Raw genomic sequence first — 15,466 nt, 5'->3', positions numbered from 1 at the left:
GGGAGTCAGGAATGGTTAGGAGCAGTGAGAGAGTGGAGAAGGTGCATGCTGAGCAGATGCTCTAGGGAGCAGAGAGGGCCAGTGTTGAAGACCAAGGCTATGGGGAGTCTAGTGCAGACAGGATAGAAAGTCGGCGGCAGGAGCCCCAGGGAGTTGGGGGTACCAGGAGGCAGAGTAGGACAGGAACTCCAGGAAGATAAGGAGGGATGGTCCAAGTGTGAGGGAGGGAAGTGGGAGTCCTGGGAGCGTGGAGGGCTGCATGCAGTGGGAGGAAGGGGGTAGGAGCTCTGGAGACCTAGGAAGGTCTGTGGCCTCTGGCACAGGGGGAAGATGTCAATGAGTGGGTGCTCTGGGGAGTTGAGAGTGAGGAGATCTTGGGGAGTGGGAGTGGGGGAGGGCGTTCTAAGTATCAGGGTGCCAGAAAGGCTGAGAGCAGTGGGAGCAGTGGAAGAAAGTTGAAGAGCAGTGTGCAGGAGCCCCAAGGAACTGGGTCTCAGGAGGGCTGGGAGCAGTGTGAGGGAAAGGAGTGGATAGTTTGGGTCAAAGGCATGAGGAGCTTGGCATGGCTGGGGCGAGGGAACAGTGCTGGGGGAAGATGAGTCAAGTTGTTAGGGAAGTCCACGGAGCTGGTGAGAACAGTGACATATGATAATACAGTCCTTAAAAATATCATAGATGTGGTTAACAGAAGTAAATCTGTTAGGCTGAAATTGGTGCATATATTTGCCATTATGAACTAAAGCTAGATTTTAATCCCAAGCACATCTCACTTTCCTAAAACAGGTATTCATGGAATGATTGTTTCATTAGTAATCATGTCTAGTAACATGTCCGAAGTTCAGATTATGAAAATGACATACCGATACATTCCTTCTATACCCAAACTTTACTTTACGTGTTCAGTTTTCCTTTAAGTACCGCAATAATAATAAATATCCTAATTCTTTTCATAAGAAAATCTCTAACACAGCCTTAACCATGACATCGTGACCAGCTCCAGTACGCATACTCTAAGCTGGTACACAGACTTCTCTAAGCTCCATCTGAAAAGCTACCCTCTGATCTTTGGAAGTTGGCTATTGTAATGTTCCCCAGTTAGCCAACAAGCCTAAGTATTACTCACTAATAGTAGCTAGTTGCTGCTATCAGTAGTAGTATTCACTCATAGGGAATAGCTGGCCAGCCTACAATGCTAAAGAAAACATACATACTGTTACATCTTTGTACCATTTATGTATAAGTTATGGCATGAGTCTGTTTGAAATGCAAAGTTTCTAACACCGTGTAGGATTTCAGTACTTTATGAAATGCACGCCTCCTTCTAGACATTAACCAATTACATGCACTGTACAGGCCTTCCTCTCATCATGCATTTCTATCTGCATCTCCTGTAAATAACTTTCTTCTTCCTTATTTTGTCCTTTGTAACAAGAACGACCTCTGCCCTGCAAGCACTTCATTGGTGAAGCATGGTGATTTACTAAAACGGAATAGGTAGTTTCACTTGGAATTGTTTGCCTGTCTCTATTTAACCCTAAGCCTGCATGGTTACTTCTTCTCATGAACAGAGGCAGTAATGAAACTTCAATTTGAATCATCAGGAAACAGTGATGACTTTTCCACCCGGGGACTACTTGCTGTGATGTCACTTCCTTGATACCTCGGATTTCACAGGAGATGCTCCATATCGAGGATGAGGATGGTACTGCTTCCTCTGCTGTTACACATTATGGCAGACTTCTGACTGCTCATACATGAAACATAGTACCCAAGACATGCATGATAAGGCTACATCGTGGTACATTCAATGGCTGTGTGAATATGTAACTGTGCCAAAATGCCTGGAGACATAACAGGGACTCATTATGATGGATGAATGATTATAAGAAGCGTTGACAGAGTCACAGCAACGCTACAGGAACTGCTCATGTGCGCAGCCCATTCTGATGACTTACACAAGGAGAACAAATTGTGTTTACTACAAGTCAAATTATCAGCCTTAAGAAAAGCACTAGAAGATGCCTCTTGCTGAGGTCTTGTTCTGTTACAGTGTGAACCATTCAGCTTCGTGAACTCTAGAGAGAAGAATATCACACCAAGTGCCCTTCCATATCTATGCCAGCATCTTTACCAGCCTTTGATGGACACAGCGTCTTAAAAAAATGTCCTTTATATATAAATATATAAATATTAAAAAATTGTAGATAATTTTATATATTTTGTATGGTGACTCTAAAGAAGGAAAAGTTCCTTTGTATATTTTACATTTATACTGATATTCTTCATTTGATGCTAGGAAATCAATGGGAAGAGCTCTTGATTATTTTTTATATTAAAAATTGCACAGTTGTACTTGAATTTGGCATTTGATAATGTAACTGATGTTTGCATCAAAGCCACCCTAAAATGCAGTGCAGTTTTTAAAATACTACAGTGAAAAGGTTGATTCTAAATTTATAAATATAATTTATAGGTTTCTGTTTCCAGATTATGGAATATTTTAAGGATGCAGTGTGTATTTTTGATAACCTCTACTAAAACCAACAAAAATGTTCATTTGTTTTTAAGGTGTTTTGGCCTCTTCTCCCATATTTTTTTAATTGGTGTTTACATTAAAAAGAACAGAAATCGAATTTCACAGCTAAAAGATATTGTGTCTTCAGCTAGTCAAAGATTTCAAAACAGTTTTTAGAGAGAAATCAATTCTGGTTTACAAAATTTCCCTATTTAAAATAAAGCTTGTGTAATTTACATGCTAGTCACCTTTTGACTTAGCTTTTCATCACATTTTTCCTACTAAACAACAAACCAGGGTCTTGTTCTGAGGACACATTTGTGCAGTTCCACCATTGCACAAATACGGTGTGAGGCTTACTGTTTTGTTTTACTTTTCATTTTTTACTCTGAGTCAGCATTTTGCCAATTGGAGCAGAAACATGAGTCTTTAAGGATATCTGTGTTTCATTTCTTAACTGTTTGGGAAATTCCTGGCTATCTTGTTGTTTTGCAATACAAACACAAGTATTAAACAATTTCATGTTTCATGCACGCTAAACATATTTTCACAAGTGTAAGAAACGTGTAGTGTCTGCCAAACTCATCTTTTTACCGTGTTTACAAAATAGTTGTCCACAATAAGTATGTAGGGAAATGTTTCTGTTAGCAATTCCTTTTGGCTTGAATATATGACTCAAAATGAGTCCTTAAAATTCCATTTGTGAAAATGATACATTTGTTATCTACCTTTTCTTAGTGTTATGTATTTCACACTATAGTAATTTTTCATAGTGACCATTTTGAGAAGTTATTAGCTGTTCCTTTGTATGAATGTGCATGTGAGGGAGAATAAACAGAAACAATATGACAGGCTGGATAAAATGCAGGAAATTAACAAAAAAAAAGCATATACTGTAGTAATATTGGTTTTATTATATCCTTATGCATTTTTAAATCTACTTGAGGCCTTTGGAAAGGGGAAAGGATACTGTCTCTTTAAAAAATTATGCAACATACTGCGTGAAATTTTCTGATTGAAAAATGTTTTTTATGTTTAAGTGTCTGTCACACTTGACTGTGTGCTCAGATACCGTGTACAACCTGTGTTAATCATTTTGCATCTGTGTATGTATATTTTGCCCCAGTGAGATGTAGTTAGTTTTTATTTCAATCAGAACTGTTTCAGTAAATGTGTCAGTTGTATTCATGACAGAAAAATTAAAACCTATTTTTATGACTTGTTAAAACTTTATGGCAGGTTAGACACTGGAGGTTTTTTAACAAAATGTATATTTATTAATGTGCAGAACACTGGAATTGCAGCACAGATGAATGGAGAATAAATTAAGATTTTTAATTTGTATTCCTGCTCTGGCTGTTTATTTTTCATGGAGTACTGAAGTAGAAATGGACAACTTTTGAGTAGCATTTCCTATCGTTTGTAAAGGAGTTGTTTGAAAATGCAGACAGAAGTAATGTTTGTACTGATAACAATCACTCTCCTGTGAAACAGAAAGGTTGAAAAACTCTAAGAATGTTTAGCACCAAAGTAGCACTGCTTGCGAGATTTTAAATCTGTGGTTATGCTTCTGAGGAAGGTTGCTGAGCATAGAAATTAGAGAGAGGAAATGCCTATTAAATTAGCTTGTACATCATCCTGTAGCATCCAGCCTCATTTTGAATATGCCAGTGGGCATATCTGTGAGCTGGATGCTACATGTCGTATTCTCCCAAGATGACCTTTCCTGAAACCTGCTGCATTTCTAATGCTGAAATTTATTAATCCATTTCTTACTATGATTAAGTTAATGGGGCTCTGCACAAGCACAGGGCTCTGTCTATGCAGATGAGCTTGCTGAATCAGGGCCACAGATTGCACCAATCTAATTTGACCATGTACAAGCATCTTACCATTTGGTTCAGTTACAACCTCTAGATTGATTCCACCATTTAGTTATCTGCTGTGGTTCTTCCTTCTAGAACATTCCAGTTCTCCCTGCTGCTTTACTGAGGGAAATTCCATACTCCCATTTCAAATCTCTGGTTATTGGGCTCCATGAGATGTCTGGCTAATGCCTAGCTGCGTCCCAGGGCTGTGTTTGACTTCTGGGGAGTTTTTCCCTTTGATACTGCTTCCCGTCATGAGGCGTTGTGGCTGGTGCCCCCGCAGGCTTCGGGGAGAGAGGTAGGCTGAGAAAGCCAAAGGCAAAAGGAAAGGTCTGGTTCTTCTTCGAGTGCTGTCCCTGTGGGTGCTCCGCTTTAGGTAGGGTTACCATATGTAACAAATAAAAAAAGAGGACCCTCCACAGGGCCCTGGCCCCGCTCATTTCCCACCCCCAGCCCCGCCCCAGCCCCACCCCAACTCCGCCCTAACTCCGCCCTCTCCTCCCTCCCACTCCCAGCCACGCGAAAAGGGCTGCCCGAGCGCTACCGGCTTCACGGTTTGCCGGGCAGCCCCCAGACCCTGCGTCCCCGGCCGGGGCTTCCCCAGCGCAGCTGGAGCACGGAAGGGGAAGCGACCAGCCGGGGGCGCAGGGTCTGGAGGCTGCCCGGCAAACCGTGAAGCCAGCAGCGGTCAGGCTTCGGGCAGCCCCCATGCCTCCAGACTCTGCGCCCCCGGCCGGTCACTTCCCCTCCTGGGCTCCAACGGCGCAGAGTCCAGGGGCATAGGGGCTGCCCGAAGCCTGTAGCGCTCGGCTCTTAAACAGAGCCGAAGAGTCAGGGGAGGAGCAGAGCCGCCGCGGCCGGAGGCTCTGCTCCTCCCCTGACTCTTCGGCTCTGTTTAAGAGCCGAGCTGCCCGAGCGCTACCGATTTCGGGCAGCCCCCTTGCCTCCGGACCCTGCGCCGCCGGCCGGGCACTTCTCCTCCCCGGCTCCAGCTGCCTCTGTTCCTCCCCTCTCAGACTTCGGCTCTGTTTAAGAGCCAAGCTGCCCGAGCTAGCGCTACCGGCTTCAGGCAGCCCCCCTTGCCTCCGGACCCCAGCCGCCGGAGCAGAGCAGTTGGAGCCGGGGAGGAGAAGTGTCCGGCTGGCGGCTGGGGTCCGGAGGCAAGGGGGGCTGCCCGAAGCCAGTAGCGCTGGCTCGGGCAGCTTGGCTCTTAAACAGAGCCGAAGTCTGAGAGGGGAGGACTCGCAGAACAGCCGCGGGAGGGGAAGTGCCCGGACGGTATTTTTCCCGGACATGTTCAGCTTTTTGGCAATTCCCCCCGGACGGGGTTTGATTGCCGAAAAGCCGGACATGTCCGGGAAAAAACAGACGTATGGTAACCCTAGCTTTAGGTGTTGATGCACCCCTGTGCTCATAGCTGGAGACTTAAGGTAGCAGTGCCTGGTTGGGCCGCACATGCGCAGACCCCGTCTCGCGCTGCCTCAGGCGGTTAACTGATGCTGTGCAGCCAACCCTCCCCCACCCCACTTCCTTCTCTATCGCCTTTGGCTCGAGTCAGAGCATTCAGCAGCACCTCACAGTTACTATTAAGTCCCTCTTCTGTTCCCTTTTTACCTGTAGTTAGTAGTCCTCATTGAAATACTATCTCCCTTTTCTCTTTCCCTCTCTCAAAAAAAAATGTATTTTCCTCATAGGACCCTAAGTTTCATTTACCCAGCGACTGCAGCAGCTCTACAGCAGTAACTCTCTCCATACAACTGAGAGACTACGCTCCTTCTGGGGCATGCCTGCCCCCTCAGGGTTTAAACGCTGTGCTACCTGCCGGCTGTCAATACCCCTCTCAGTTGGCCACTCACAGTGTGAATGGTGTCTCAGTGAGGGACTCATACAACAAAACTGCCTGCACTGCCACAACCTCAAAGCACACACAAGAAATGCAAGAGATTTACAACTGAAGCTTCCCTCATGGAGAAATCTCTTCGCCCAGCATCTGAGCCGGAGCTACAAACCCCTCCTGGCCAGAAACCACCTCCGGCCACGTTGAACAAAGGCCCCTCTTCAAGGGCAAAGTGGCCCAACCAAACTGCCAAGAAGGCAGCAAAGAGACGGGAGACCATATCCCCAACCTCGGAGACATCTAAGAAAAGGAGCTCTGACAGCAACCAAGCACTCCCAGTACCAGCAGCATCGGCTATATCCGCGGACGACACACCAGGGCCCTCCGGTACCGACGATGCCAAAAAGCAGAGAGCTCCTAAACACTCGAGCTCTTCCACAAGCACTAAGGGGAAAGTTAAACCCCACGTCTTGGCACCTACAACAGCCAGTAAACCCTCAGTACCGAGCATTTCAGCGCTCATGCTGCCACCTACTGTTGGCACTATGAATTTTAGCCAGACACCTGTGAATACAATGCAGCATACAGTCCCGTGTTCCCCTATCACACCGGTACTGACCCTGGCCTCATTCTGGCAAGTCCTGCACCACAGAGACTTATCTGTCTTGTTGGTACCTCAGTCCCCCCTCCTCAGTACCGATGGCACCTTGATACACAGGGCTGTTTCCCAGCCCAGCTCTCCACAGTCGAACACACTGCTATAGTGGGGAGGACGAGGGAGAAAAGGATGCGATAGGCTCACCTCAACATTCCTCTCCTGTAATTAGTCCTGCCACACAGGCACCACCAGCCACTGGCTTCTCTGCAAACTTTGCAAAGCAACCCTTGTTCGGCCAGCCTTGGATGCCTCCTATGCCATTCCAACTACAATGGCCATTCTGGCAACCGTGGGCACCAAACTCACAACAGCAACAACAGGGAATACCCAACACTCTGCCCGCAACTGGCGCACACCAACCACCTGTGCTGCCCTTCCACACACCACCTAATGTCCCAAACAGGGGGCTGAAGAACAGGAGGAATTTTCAGACCCAGATGACATAGCTGACACTCATTTTTCCTCCCCCCCCCCCCCCCCCCCCCCCCCCGTGTGACACAATTATGCCTCCACCTCCCACCACAAGGGAGGATTTCAGGTAGCTTCAAGATCTCTACAAGAGAGTGGCAGCTTCTCTTGAGATCTCTCTGGAAGAGATCCAGGAATCACACCATAAGTTAGTGGACATACTATATACTACATATGTCCACTTCATCCAAAATGGCCCTCCCTGTCAAATTACTCTGGCAAACCCCAGCAATGATTCCACCTACCTGTAAAAGATCTGATAAGAAATATTACGTACCAGCCAAAGGCACTGAATTTCTCTTCTCACATCCAACGCCAAATTCGCTGGTTATCGACGCAGTAAATGAAAAGGGCAAGCAACCACACTATAGGAATATGATAAAGGCTGGAAATGACTTGATCTGTTCAGGCGCAAAGCATACTCGGCTGTGACATTACAATTGAGAATTGCCAATTATGAGGCCCTACTGGTAAAATACGATCACAATAACTACGCCAGCCTTTCCGAATTTACAAACTTTATTCCTGAAGACAAAAGAGAGCAGTACAAAGCCATCATTACAGAGGGTCACCTCATCACTAGAACAGTGCTTCAAGCCACCCTTGCCTCTGCTGGTTCCTCAGCGAGATCCATAGTCACAGCGGTCGTTATAAGGAGAGCTTCCTGGCTTCACCTGTCTGGCTTTCCAAAGCCAGTCCAGTCCAAAGGACTTATCGTTCGAAGGTGCCAAGCTCTTCACAGACAAGACCTCCACTCCCTCGAAGCAACTGCTTCCCTTCCAATAAAATGCTTTCAGACTCTAGCCACCTTAGTCTCAACAGCACGGAACAGCCCACAGGTTTTTACCATGATGTGCCTACAGCTTCTAGGCCAAATGACCACTACGACCTGTGTCATCCAACACACAAGGTTACACATGCACTATCTTCAAGCCTGGCTACAGATACAGTACATGCCTCACATGCCCAGCATGCACAAGCTCCTCACCATGCCCAACGCTGTCAAGGATTCCCTGTTATGGTGGATCAACCGAGACAGCGTCTTCACCGGAGTGTCCTTCATACAGAATCCACCTACCCTTACCATTACTACGGATGCGTCCCTCCTAGGCTGGGGGCATACCTTCAGATGCATTCTGTACAGGCCTGCTGATCTACAGTGGAGTCCCAACTTCATATCAATCTGCTGGAACGTCACGCGGTTCGTAATACCAGCTCACACTTCCTACCATTGATCCAAAACAAAACGATACAGATCCTCACAGACAATGTCACCAGTATGTTCTACATAAACAGACAAGGGGGAGCACAATCACATTCCCTATGCATGGAAACCATGCACCTCTGGCAATGGTGCAACAAACACAATGTCCATGTGATAGCATCATACTTACCTGGCTGCCAAAACAACATGGCAGATGCTCTGAGCAGGAAGTTTTATCAAGACCATGAATGGGAGCTGAACACCCGGGTCATCCAAGATATCTTCCAATTTGGGAGCTCCCAATGATAGACCTCTTTGCAACCTCACAAAACTCCAAATGCCCCCGATTCTGCTCCCGGGCAGGACTCGGCCATCACTTTCTGGGTGATGCCTTCCTCATCAAGTGGAACACCCCGCACCCCATGTCTTCCTCCCCCATACCCCTCATACCCCGAGTACTCTACAAGATAAAACAGGATGGGACCAGAGTGATCCTAGAAGCCCCCACATGAACAAGACAAATGTATCCATACCTTCTCCACATGGCAGTCTGTCCACCATGCAAGCTCCCCCCTCTGCCTCGACTCCTATCACAGGACCCAGGACGCATCATCCATCCAGATCCCCACAAACTTCAACTCAAAGCCTGGTTACTCCATGGCTCTTGGGATCTGAAATGGCATGTTCCACAGAAGTACAGAGCATATTGTTAAACAGACGTAGGAAAACTACCCGGCACACATACACACGTAAGTGGAAACATTTCGAATCATGGTGCCAATGTAAACAGACCATACCTGTGTTGGCCTCTTTACCCCTTATTCTACTGGAACTCAAACTAACTGGACTTTCTACACCCTCAATCTGCAGCCACCTGTCAGCCATTACAGCTTTTCATCATAAAAATTAACGGATTCTCTATTTTTACACATCCCATCACCAAATGCTTCTTAAAGGGCCTCTTGAACTCCTATCTAGACGTGAGAAAACCTGCCCCACCATGGGACCTCAATCTGGTCCTCCACACCCTCACCGGATCCCCTTTCAAGCCCTTAGCTACAAGCTCCTTATTACATCTTTCTATGAAGGTTGCGTTTCTAGTGACCATTATATCGGCCAGATGGGTGGGAGAACTAGCGGCTCTCATGGTTGACCTACCCTATACCATCTTTTTTAAAGATAAAGTGTGTCTCAGACCACATCCTAAATTTTTCCCTAAAGTGGTATCATCCTTTCACCTCAACCAAACGATATACTTACCCACATTCTTCCCAAAGCCACATACAGACAGTAGGCAAGCCAGACTACACACTTTGGACATCCGCAGGGCTCTCGCCATTTTTATCAACAGAACAAAATCATTTCACAAGTCTCCAAAATTATTTCTTTCCATCACTGATCGATCCAAAGGACAGGGCATTTCTAAACAATGCCTGTTCAGACTGTATCAAACTTTGTTATCTCCAGTCCGAGCGACAACCCCTTATGGGGATCTGCACACATTCTATTAGGAGTCTCTCAACATTAATAGCATGCTTTTTACAGATCCAGACTAACACGGCTACCCCTCTAATACTCAACATCAATAGCCTTTCTCAACAACAGCCCTATTGCAGAAATCTGCAGAACCACAACCTGGACTTCACCGCACACTTTTACACAACACTATGCGTTGCTACAACACGCATCTTCTGATACCCTATTTGCTCACACGGTGCTCTCATCCACTACGACTTCAACTCCAAAGCCCCCCTCCTTCCTCCGGAGGGCATTGCTCTGAAGTCACCTACAGTGGAGCATCCACAGGGACATCACTCAAAGAAGAAGAGGAAGTTACTCACCTTGTGCAGTAACAGAGGTTCTTCAAGATGTGTCCCTGTGGATGCTCCACTACCCTCCCTCCTCCCCTCTGCTTTGGAGTTCTAGCCTATACGGACTCTGCAGAAGAGAAGGAAGTGGGGTGGGGCTTAGCCCCACAGCATCAGTTAATCACCTGAGGCAGCACCAGACGGGGTCTGCACATGTGTGGCCCAACTGGGCACTGCTATTTAAATCTCCGGCTACGAGCACCGGGGTATATCAACTCCTAAAGTGGAGCACCCACAGGGACACACATCTCAAAGAACCTCTGTTACTGCACAAAGTGAGTAACTTCCTTGTCTCCGGCTTCACCACCCTCATCACAGCACAATCTGGGCAGAGTTGCCTCAGCTCCCGCTACCCCACCCCTGGAAGGAAGGGAAGTAGGGAGGACTGGAGAGGCCACGGCCCATGGCAAGCGGCTCCCTTCCCTATCTCTGTAAGGGGAATGACAACTGAAGGGCTACTCGGCAGAGCACACCTAAGTTCCTCAGACCTGCACTGACAGCCCTGCCTCTCACTGACAACTCAGCTGCCTCCTCCCCTCCCCTCAGGCTGCACAGCATGGACATTGGAGCAGGGGTCAGCAACATGTCCGTACGTGGACACAAGTTTCCGTGGTAAAAATGTTGAGGTCTGTGGTAATATTTTAAAAAATTGAATGACTGAATGACATCACCACCACCCCCCTCCCCAAATGTCCGTCGCTAAATAAGGTAATTTTGTCAAGTGTCTGTCGTACAACATGGTGGTGCCGACCCCTGCACTGGAAAGTGTGATAAGAAGCCTCCAAGCCCAGATCCCTCCCCTTGCTCCACTCCTGTAGCAGGCCTTCCAGGTGTTCCCTACCAATAGCCCAAGTTTAGGGAAAATGCAGGCCCATCTGACCCATGGGGACCCATGCAATAGAGAAGTAGGGCCACGAGACCCACCATCCTGGGTAAGCTGATCCCAGGCCATCCATCTTCTTGGGGAGCCATTCCCAAGACCCATCCCTCTCCTCAAGAGATCGTGAAGTGGGTCCCAGAGCAGGAGGAGAGCAAATAAGCTCAGCTTCTTTCAGGGCAGAGAGAGAGCTCGAATCACCCAAAATATCTTGGAGTGATCCCTGAGCCCAATTTCAGCCCCTCCCTTTGAACCAGGAGCACAGGACCAAAGAGCAAAGAAATTGAAGGGGATGTGGGGAAAGAAGTTTTACCTCTGGACAGGAAGGCCAGCTGTCCCAGTCAGAGTTGGCAGCAACTCTTCCAGAAGAGCACTGTGAAACTGAGGCTGCCTAAAGCTATAGCTGTTCTCCCTCCTTAAGCTCCCTGGGAAAATATCACACAAGCGGCATGGCAATTTCCAGCCATTTGTAAAAGACTAGGAAAGTACTGGGCAACTCACCCCAGCTGCCTCTGTGGGGCACCGTGGCCATCCATCCAGGCAAACATCCCCAGCTACTGCTGCAGGTCACCATGCCCAGCACTCTCTCTTTCTCCCAAAGTCAGCAGTGAGAGAAGGAGAACAGCCCAGATGTGAAAGAATAAGCAGGTAATAAGGGGCCTCTTGGCCCACCATCTACTTCTTTCCAGCCCCACTCCCTGATGTTGAGATTGAAAAAGGGGATAAAGCTGCACCTGTGATTCACAGACACAGCGCCATAAAATGCCCCCTCTGGACACCGCCTGGAGATGGTGATCTTAACAAAAGATGTGAATAGCCCTTTCCTCCCAAGCTGAAAAAGCCCCGCATTCCTGACTACATTTTGTGCTAATAGTCACAAAAGGCAAGGAGAGGCCAAAGAAAGAGGCCACAGCTCAACATTGACACAGATCCAGCCACTGGCAGCACCCTATCCAATTGGCATAGAGAAGTGAGTGGTAGCAATAGGATGGTTGCATAGCAGCCCCACACCCAACCGTGGGGGAGGGAGAGTGTGTGAATCTCACATACACACACGGGCTGCCAAGTAGTTAAGAATTTGGCAAATAAGTCTCTTCTCGAGTGAGAAAGCTTCTCCATAGAAAAGCACATCCTAGATTCTCAAATCCATCTGTTCAGTGATAGTTTCCATTCCCCCATTATAATTATTCAGGCAACTCACACCAAATGTTATAAAATGTCATAAAAGCCAATGAGATGTTGAATTATTCCCTTTGTTCAAAAAAAGGCAGATAACACAAATCACTGATCCACTATTTCAAAACAATATACTGCAATTCAGTCCCCAAACCCACCATTCACACTCCACATGTGAGACCTTTTCTATGGAGTTACAGCTCCTCACCACTAAACTGAAAGTAAATAGAGTTTCTATGGAGATTGTAGGTGCTAAATAGAAGTTGGAAAGGAGTTATAAGGCATGATACAGGAACAGGTTTCTGCTCACATGGCTGAGCACAGGCAGCCAGAATTTATCTAGCCCTTAAATCTTAAATTCATTTTCCCAAGCTTTACTGTGTGAACCTTCTTTCGAGTACAAGCATTGAGGAGCAGGGACTATACTCTGGATACAATCCCTGTGTAATCTGTAGGGTTATGAAAACCTCTGTTTCAGAGAATAGCCTAATAGCATCATCTCTGCTTTGTGAAAGTTGTTATTTCTAATCCCGTTTGTGGAAAGCATTTATACCAGTGATACTTAGATCTCAGTGGTGCAAGAGCCAAATTAGTGATCAACATTACCCAAAAGAATCACAATAGTGTTAATTCATTGTTTCATTTATTATAGTACTAGCCATATTTAAACAGTATGATTGGAAAAATATATATTCTCACAGAAAATAAGTTGATGCAAGTTGATAACTTCATTGTTTAATAATATAGTGAAAGCATCTGGATTGGTTAATAATTAAATCACACAGTGTTTTAATATCGTGCTGCAAAGAGCCACAGGAGACACTTAAAGAGCCACTTGCCATTCGCAAGCCACAGGGTACGTCTTCACTTACCGGAGGGTCCGGCGGCAGGCAATCGATGTTCTGGGATCGATCCCGGAAGTGCTCGCCGTCGACGCCGGTACTCCAGCTCGCCGAGAGGAGTACACAGCATCAACGGGGGAGCCTTCCTGCCACATCTGGACCCGCGGTAAGTTTGGACTAAGGTACTTCGAATTCAGCTACGTTATTAACGTAGCTGAATTTGCGTACCTTAGTCCGAAGTGGGGGCTTAGTGGGAACCAGGCCTCAGTATCACTGATTTATATGCTTGTTTTGAAAGTGCCTTAATTGTACTGAACAAGGTTTAAGGCCTGTTTTGATTTGTTACCAAGACTGACGTAGCAAAAATTTGGAAGAGGATTTTAGAGTCAAGGAAAAAACCTGGAGATTTGAAAAGGAATGAAATCCTGCAACTTAAATAGCATTGATTTTGGGGGTAAAAAAACTGACAGATGTATGTTGTGTTTAACAAAGTCACTTCTGTTTACTCTTTAAAAAAATAAAGATAACAAAAAGCCAGCTATTAGACCATGTGCAAGTGCTGTAAGGTCCATGGATGTAGTGAATAAAGATACAGGCCCATATCCTACAGTCTTTGACAGGAAAAATACTCATTTAGGGTCCAGTCTTCTGCAACCCTTACTGATGAGGAGTAATACTGCCTTATCCAAGTAGTCCTATTTAAATTGATAAAATCAACAGAGTGGACCCATGGTCAGCATAGTACTTGTGGAAGTACTGGTCAGTGTGAGGAAGGGTTGCAAAATCAGGCCCTTAAGCTCTAAGGGCAAATCCCCAGCTACTTAGGCCCTGGAGAGTTACACACTTTCTGAAAAATCTTATTAGGCAGCTAGCTATATCTTTAGGCCCCTAAATACTTTTAAAAATCTGGCCCTTACTCTGTTTTTTTCTTGATTTTCACTTCCACTGATTTCAGTGGAAATTGACTGCTTAAGTCAGGAGTGGGGAACCTTTTTTCTATCAGGGACCATTGATCCACAGAAAAATTCAGTCGGGAGCCCACACACATCCCCGCCGGGGGGAGACGGAGGCTCAGGGCTTCCCCTCGCAGTGGGGCGAGCAGGCGCTTGTGGCTCCAGCCCCTCAGGGGCGTGTGGAAGCTCAGGACTTCCCCTAGGCTCTGTGGTGAGGCCAGAAATGAAGGGCTTGGGGGGTGGGAGGGGGCTCTGGGCAGGGGGTTGGAGTGAGGGCTCTGGCTGAAGGTGCAGGCTCTGGGGTGGGGCTTGGGGTGCAGGAGGGGGCTCCGGGCTGGGGTCAAGGGGTTTGAAGTGCAGGAGCAGGCTCAGGGCTGTGGCAGGGGGTTGGGGTGCAGGAGGGGATGCGGGCTCTGGCAGGGAGTTAGGGTGCGGGAGTGGGTTCTGACCTGGTGCTGGGGGCTGAGGGGGCAGGATGCGGTTCGGTGGGGAGGGGTGGGCTCTGGCCAAGCGACACTTACCTCAGGCGGCTCCCGGTTGGTGGCATAGCGGGGCTAAGGCAGCCTCATGGAAGCGGCCTCAGCTTCATGCCTGGGCAGAGGGACTAGGTGGCTCTGCATGGTGTGCGCTGCCCATACCCGCAGGCACTGCCCCAGCAAATGGGAGCTGCAGAGCCAGTGCTGAGGGCGGGGGCAGCACACACCTGTGGCTGCAGGGACATGCTGGTGAGCTGGCGCTCGCAACTCCAGCCTGGCGAGAGGGCACCGATGCTCAGGGCTTGCAGACTGTGGTGCAGAGACTTGCCGCAGGCTGGATGAATGAACCAGTGGGCCGGATCCAGCCCACGGGCCGGAGGTTGCCCACCCCTGGATTAAGGGCTGACTCAAACCAAAATAAGGGCCTGAGGATTTGGTTACCAGTGATGATTTTCAGCACCAGTGACCTGCACTGTTCTTTCTTAAGTTAAAAAGGCATATTCCCGACACTGTAAATAAATGATGAAATTGTATCTACCAACAACCTTCTTGTCCTGGACTGCTTCTGAGCAAACTTCCAGTCCAGCCAAACTGTACCATATTTTGTAGCCATTTATATTTAAGGGGGAAATATCTGTTTCCAAAATACCTAAGTGTAGCAAACTTAACGTGGCTGGCATTAGTGAACCGATGGGGGGGGGGGGGTTATTATAATAAATATTAC

The 15,466-nt window shown here is 47.3% G+C and overlaps 1 protein-coding gene across 8 annotated transcripts in view; it reads left to right on the top strand.

The window, feature by feature from the left end:
• The window catches only part of CELSR1 (cadherin EGF LAG seven-pass G-type receptor 1), a 319,999-nt gene that overhangs the window by 268,665 nt on the left and 35,868 nt on the right, over positions 1 to 15,466 (top strand). Inside the window, exon 35 of one of the 8 annotated variants that reach the window (XM_054019378.1) lies at positions 1,602 to 3,859. The exons of 6 other annotated variants lie outside the window; for them this stretch is intronic. In XM_054019378.1, the coding sequence (XP_053875353.1) occupies positions 1,602 to 1,611 (10 nt within the window). In that variant the 3' untranslated portion in view covers positions 1,612 to 3,859. Of the gene's footprint in view, positions 1 to 1,568; positions 3,860 to 15,466 lie in introns of those variants that run through there. One more of the 8 variants, XM_054019369.1, reaches the window with a different exon arrangement.

Source organism: Malaclemys terrapin, chromosome 1 (assembly GCF_027887155.1).
Source record: "Malaclemys terrapin pileata isolate rMalTer1 chromosome 1, rMalTer1.hap1, whole genome shotgun sequence".
Classification (NCBI taxonomy): Eukaryota; Metazoa; Chordata; order Testudines; family Emydidae; genus Malaclemys; species Malaclemys terrapin.
Note: the sequence above shows the minus strand (reverse complement) of the source record. Positions and strands in the feature narration are given on the sequence as shown.